Source organism: Malania oleifera, chromosome 11 (assembly GCF_029873635.1).
Source record: "Malania oleifera isolate guangnan ecotype guangnan chromosome 11, ASM2987363v1, whole genome shotgun sequence".
Classification (NCBI taxonomy): domain Eukaryota; kingdom Viridiplantae; phylum Streptophyta; class Magnoliopsida; order Santalales; family Ximeniaceae; genus Malania; species Malania oleifera.
This window is the reverse complement of record NC_080427.1, coordinates 41,162,309-41,168,878: the sequence shown is the minus strand read 5'-3', so window position 1 is coordinate 41,168,878 and position 6,570 is coordinate 41,162,309. Positions and strand designations below refer to the sequence as shown.

General features: G+C 38.7%; 1 protein-coding gene across 1 annotated transcript; it reads right to left on the bottom strand.

Annotated features, from left to right (window-relative positions):
• Positions 1-613: 613 nt before the first annotated feature.
• Positions 614-6,285, bottom strand: LOC131167998 (uncharacterized). Its single transcript, XM_058127121.1, has 2 exons — positions 4,259-6,285; positions 614-986 (listed from the first exon to the last, which is right to left on the bottom strand). Exon 1 carries the CDS (start codon positions 5,622-5,624, stop codon positions 4,323-4,325), a length of 1,302 nt encoding a protein of 433 aa, XP_057983104.1. The 5' UTR covers positions 5,625-6,285; the 3' UTR covers positions 614-986; positions 4,259-4,322.
• Between the last annotated feature and the right edge of the window lie 285 nt (positions 6,286-6,570).

Sequence of the window (6,570 nt, the reverse complement as noted above, 5' to 3'; positions counted from 1 at the left end):
TCACTATATTTTATCAAGCCTAATTCAACCTTATTAAACTAGCCCATAAATGATTCCAATCCAAGCATAATAAACAAGTTGAAAACAAACCTATAATCGAGCCACTCATGATCCAAGCCCATTCATGTTCAAGCCCGCTCATTTACTAAACAAGCCACAAAATTGGGCTAGAGAATTGCTCGTCTATATAATGAATGATACTAAATGAGCTCTTACCAAGTCGAGCTTCCAAACTGCTCATGAGTAGCTTGATTCGTTTGCAACCTAACTAATCCTCCCTTTAAGGTTTGCCAAAAAGTCATAAACCTTTCCTAAGATTCTCAAAAAACAAACTTGGCACATTTATTGTTAGTTCATCCACTATTAGAACTTGTGATTGAATGTAACACATTTGGATTAGCATTGCCAAAAAGACACAAACCTCTCCTAACATTTCTTTTTTAGTTTTTTTTTTAATAAACCACTTTAGCGCACTTACCTCCATGCAATTTATCGAAATGGCAAGAATCAAACCTAACATTTCAAAAATCTCACAGACCTTCTAGAACATTTATGGACACTAATACCGTTACCATTAGCTCATCATCAAGTAACCAAATGAAATTAGAATAACGCATTGAAAAAGCGCGCATTTATTAAAATTGTTTGTAAAATACCCTACATAACGGATTCTTGATTGTAAGCACATTAGTACTAATATTTGAATTTTAAAATATCAAAACACTCAATACTAGGACATAAAAATGAATAATATAACACAAATTTTCAATAATATGTGATTTCATGCCATAAGTTCCATAAAATAGAAACAGCAATAAGCAGCAGGGAAATTTTATATATATATATAAGCAAAGCAGCAGCGGTGTAACTCTGACTGAATGCCAGAAATTCCAGATCGCAGAAGCAGAAATGCAGAGAAAAAGAAATGCTTCAAGGGGCGCCCCGGGGGGGGGGGGGGGGGGGGACAGCTCATTTTTCAAATAAAACTGCAAAAAAGGGGGTAGAACATTAATGAGGTGGCACAGAACAGCAGAGCAGTGAAGAAGCAGAAGAAGAAGAAGAAGCAGCAGCAGAGCAAAAATTTCAAAAAAAAAAAAAAAAGGTTTATGGCTTTGACTGAGAGCAGCACAACAGGCCAGAAGAAGAAGAATCAGAAACGAAGAAAGAAGCCTGAGAGCAGCTGTATACATGTCAGGAAAAAAGTGCAGCAATTCCATAAAACAGCAAAAAATAAAGAACAAAGGAAGAAAACACAGATGGTTGAGATTAAAGGAGAGGGAAGAAACAAAGTATAAGGTGAACATAAGTGAGGCGCGCCTTCACTCGCCTCAGTGCACCTCTTAAAGGCCGCCTTGCCTCAACCCCTATGAGGCACAAGCCTCGTCGCCTCAGTGGGCCTTGCACCTAAGAACGCCTTTGACTACTGCACATTTATTGTTTGTTCATCCACAAAAATTGCTTGTGATTGAATGAACACATTTGGATAAAGCAGTTGCATAAACAAGTTATGAACAGATAAGTTATTTTCGAAATAAAAATAGCCTTTTCGAAATAAAAATAGCCAAATAAAACAGCCTCTTGCAAAAATGCAAGGTAAGGCTGCGTACTATAGATCCATTGTGGTCCGCCCTTTCCCCGGACCCTGCATACGCGGGAGCTTTGTGCACCAGGCTGCCCTTTTTTTTTTATCACAAAATAAAAACAATTGACAATTTTACATTTTTGTGCTCTTGACACATTTATCATTTCATCCACTAGCATTAGACCTTTGTGATTTATGCAGTATAATTTGCATAAACAGGTTATTAACAGATTAAGTAATTTGAAGATAAAAATGGACTTACTGCGGTCTACAAATAGGTTATGAGCATGTTATGAATAAATTACGAACAGGTTATGGACTAGTTATTTTTGTTCAAGAGAATGCCCCTTGAAAAATTGTTTGAGGCCATTATTAGAAGTCATCTTCTCCACAAAAGTAAGCATTGTTGGACCTGAAACAAATAGTTCATCCGACAAGATTCATCCCTTGTGATTCAAAAGGCTCTTACATACATCCAACACTAGTTGATCATTCCTTAAATGTTACACTGCCTTTGGATCCAGATCTGTTGTATGGCTTCATTATTTAAGGCATTTGACATATATGTCCTGGGTCTAGAAATATTTTTTCCCCCCCGGTATAGAGAGGGAGGGAGGGAGAGCTATAACACTGCAAAAAAGCCTAATTAGGTTTCTTCTTTTCAACCATAATAATATCAGCTGTCAAGGAAACGACACGGCAAACCTGTCATTTTTTTTTTTTTCTTTTTTGATGCGTAATTCATATTCCTTTTGGCTGCTTATGGTGAACAAGCAATGAAGATATTAGCATCTTTAAACCAGGTGTTCATAGGGATCTATAAAAATTTTGAAACATAAAGGGGCATCTGCATCTTTTGGCAAACCAGAAGGTTTGTGTCTTTCACTATTTGGTTGCTTAAAGGTAAACTAATGGAGAGAGTATTAGTGTCCTTCGACCAATGCCAAGGCCATTTGGGACGTTTATATGTTTTTGACAAACCTTAGGGGAGGCCAGTGTCATTTGCGCTAAAAATTCTCGATAAGTTTTACTTTGCTTATGAAGAATAATGAATGCAGTGCTCCGCAGAATTACTATTACTAATATTATTATCATGATTAAATTTACATTCTACAATATAACTCATGCTTTTCATATATATATGCACGATGAAAATAGCTCTCTAAAAGTTCATGCTCTCTAAAAAAATGTAAAATCTGCTGCTTTTGCTCTACACTCTAGTGATTTGGGTGACAATTGCTGCAAACTTACAAACAAAACACATTAAACAGAACAAGAAGAATGTTGGAAGCAAATAGATACAAATACATTAAACCTGCAAGGATATATACAAGGGATATTAATAAATTGGCCACTTGCTTTACTAAAATTAGTTTGCCATACAAATTGAAATCACAGATGACAGAAGCTTACAGTACGGTAGTCTTGCAAATCACATAAAACAAGCAGAAAATCTTTAAATCATCTCAAAGCAGTTAGTGATCTTGCCAAGTTGAATGCTTAGCAGAATTTTTTTTTTTTTAAAATAAGCTACAAAATGGCAATTAGCACTTATGTGGGTGTTAGGAATATTAACTCCGGAGAGATTCCATAGAAAACCTATATGGATCCAAATCTGTTGTACGACATCGATATTTTAGCAGTTTGGATCCAGATCTAGAAACATTTTCTTTTTCGATATAGAGAGAAGAAGGGAGGGAGAGCTATAACACTCCAAGAATGACTAATTAGGTGTCATCACTTTAACCATAGAAGTGTCAGTTGTCAAGGACATGACAGGGAAAACCTATCATTTTTTTTCTTTTTTGATGTATAATTCAAATTCTGTTCGGCTACTTAATGGTGAACTAGCGATGAAGATACTAGTGTCTTTAAAAACCATATGTTTAAAGAGATCTATGAAAATTTTGAAACACCAAGGGGCATCTATATCTTTTTGGCAAACCTCAAGTAAGATGTGTATTTCGCAATTTGGTTACTTGAAGATGAACTAATGGAAGGATTATAAGTGTCCCTAAGAAATTAAGATCACTGTTGAGGGCATTTGGGAGGGCAGTTGGGAGGGCAGCATGTTTTTGACAAACCTTAGGGAGGCCAATGTCAGCTGTGCTAAAAATTCTCAATAGCTTTTTCTTTTCTCATTGGGGATAATGAATGTAGTGCTCTACAGAATTATTATTATAATTATTATTATTATTATTATTATTATTATTTTACATTCTATAATATAATTCTTGTTTTCTATTTGTATATATATGCACAATACACATAGCTCTCCAACAACTCATGCCCTCTAACAAAATGTAATATCTGCTGCTTTTGCTCTACACTTTAGTGATTTGGGTGACAATACAAAGAGAACATATTAAACAGAACAAGCAACAAGCAGACCAGTGAAGCAAATTCTACAAATAAATTAAATCTGCAAGGTCATGTACAAGAAATATTAATAAATTAGCCACTTGATTTGCTTTACTACAAATTTGATTAGCCAATACAAATGGAAACATGGAACGTAACAGTACGGTATTGTTGCAACCCACATACAACAAGCAGCAAATCTTTAAAAAAGATTTTATAATCGTCTCAAAGCAGTTACCATTGTTATCAAAAGTTGAATACTCTGCAGAAAACTTTTAAAAGAAAATAAGCTACATAACAGTAATTGGCACTCACGCAGGTGTTGAAAATATATAACTCTGAAGAGACTCCATAAGTGAGAGTCCAATAGAAACTCAATTCAATTCATTCTTCTCCTTCTAGGTGCACGAGAATCTCCACTGTCCACATCTGAAGTCCTTGAAGCGTCATATCTTCTTCTAGAAGATGAAGTGGAAAGGGCAACAGTTGAATCTATCTCAATGGCCGTATCCATTGTTTGACTCCCTGAATGTATTACAGCACCAATGCTAGAGAAAGAATCTCTATCTTCAACAGGTGGAGGCTGTTCTTGATTCCTTCCCACAGGATGGCTTCTGAAGTATGCCTCAACCAACCTTTCAGCAGAACTTAGTGCAGATGAAAGGGAAGAAAATGCAGCAGCCCTATGTGTGTGTGCTCTCCGAAGTATCTGCAGGCTTGTAAGCTGGCGGTTATCCTCCCCTTCGAGATTAGTTATGCTGCTCGGGGTCAAATCCACAACATCATCAGGAGGCACAACCGCACTCTGCTCTCTGCGCATTCCACGTGAAGTCAGAATTCGATTAAGCAAAGAACTAGTTCTTTCAGGCATGTCACGGGCACCATCAGCATCCTGAGACTGGATCAAATCCCGGGTCAAATCAAATCTACTTCCAAGGCGCCGAAACATTTCCTCCATCGAAAAACTAAATGAATTCCTTTGGATGTTTTGTCTTAAACTCTCAACTCGCCTTGCCTGGGGCCTAGGAGGGATCTTAAGACAAAAATCCTCTTCTGGTTCACGGGAATTGTTTCCACGGCCAAAAATTGGAGTCACACTTTTATCAGTCACTTCTCCTTTGCACACCGGACATTCCTTGGCATCCGAATGAATATGAAGCCATCGATAAAGACATGGCCAACAAAACAAGTGCCCGCAACAAGTTAAAACAGGATCCCAAGCCAAGTCCAAACAAATATTACAGTCAAAAAAGCTCCCCTCATTGCTGCAACCCTTTTCCACATCTTCTGTTTTCCCCAACGCCTCATCTCCCATGTCCCCATTATCATGTTCACATGTTTTGGTCGGCACGTCCACCCTTTCCTCGGCAGCAGCACTACCCTCACCAGTCTGTGACCCACTCCCATCACCCCCCGAATTTCCAATCAATTCCATTGAAATGTTCCTAGTTTCAGGGGGTATCTGGACCTGTTGCCACCGCCACCGCTGCCGAGTCCCCGGCCTCACAGCTTCCGTTATTCTTCTGCGAACAGGTTGTTCCTCAACCCAATCAGCCAAGTTCGCCGGTTCACCCAATAGCAGACCTGAACCAGAACCCAGTTCACGACTGGGCGAGGGCGGCGGAAACAGAGGTCCCAGGTTCAAATCGAGATTCATCGTCCCAGGAGTCTCGTCACCCATAATAAATCAAACAAACCCAGATGTTTAAAACACAGGAAAAAAGATTAAAAAAACTGACTACTACCCAAAAAGGCGTTTCTAAGCTCTAACCCAGGTCATAAAGCTCGTAACTTTACGAATCAAAACCCTAAGTAAGACAGATACATGCACATTCCCAGCCCACCCAGGTCGCCATATGACTTAACCAATGATCAGGGTTTCTGCAATTACAATTTACTGAAGAAAAAACAAAGGCGCAATTTGCAAAAAACAAACAAGAGGCACAGAAAATGACCAAATCGAGAGCTGGGTTCGGAAGCAAACATGATGAGGATCAGCTCATGGCGAGATTGGGGCTCGCCGTCCCGAGCTTGAGACCGCGATCGAGGTGTTGTCGTGTGTCCATTTTCGCCATGGACGGTACTCCTACCAGAGATCTAGTCTGCGGAGAGAGAGAGGGGGGGGGAGGGAAGTCAGCAGCTTTGGGATAAAGTTGGGAGGAGAAAATTGAGGTCAGAGAAGGGAAAACTCGGCGTGCAGAGAAGAGAATCCACTACAATACACAAAGCATCGAGTGTACAGAGATCATGCGTTAACGTCCCTCCATTTGGGTTCTCTCTCCATTTGCTCTCTGCGCCCTCACCGAAACCCACTGTGAATCGCTTTCTCCGTGGGTTCCTACAAATGGGCCCAGACCCAACCATCATTGGGCCTCTTATGAGCCCAAGCCCATGAGAGAACTCGACCGAAATGCAATTAAACAAACATTTACATATTCACATGTAATTGTGTTTCGTATTTTCATTTAATTGTTCATGGCTTCTTAATGTGAATTTTCATTCAAATTTCATATTGTTCTACTAGCAAGGTTAGTTTTTCAAATGATTTAATTATATTAGAGTAAGATAGGTTATTTATTCAAGAATATAAGACGTACTTAAGCATTTTTTGTTTTTTTTTCAAATTT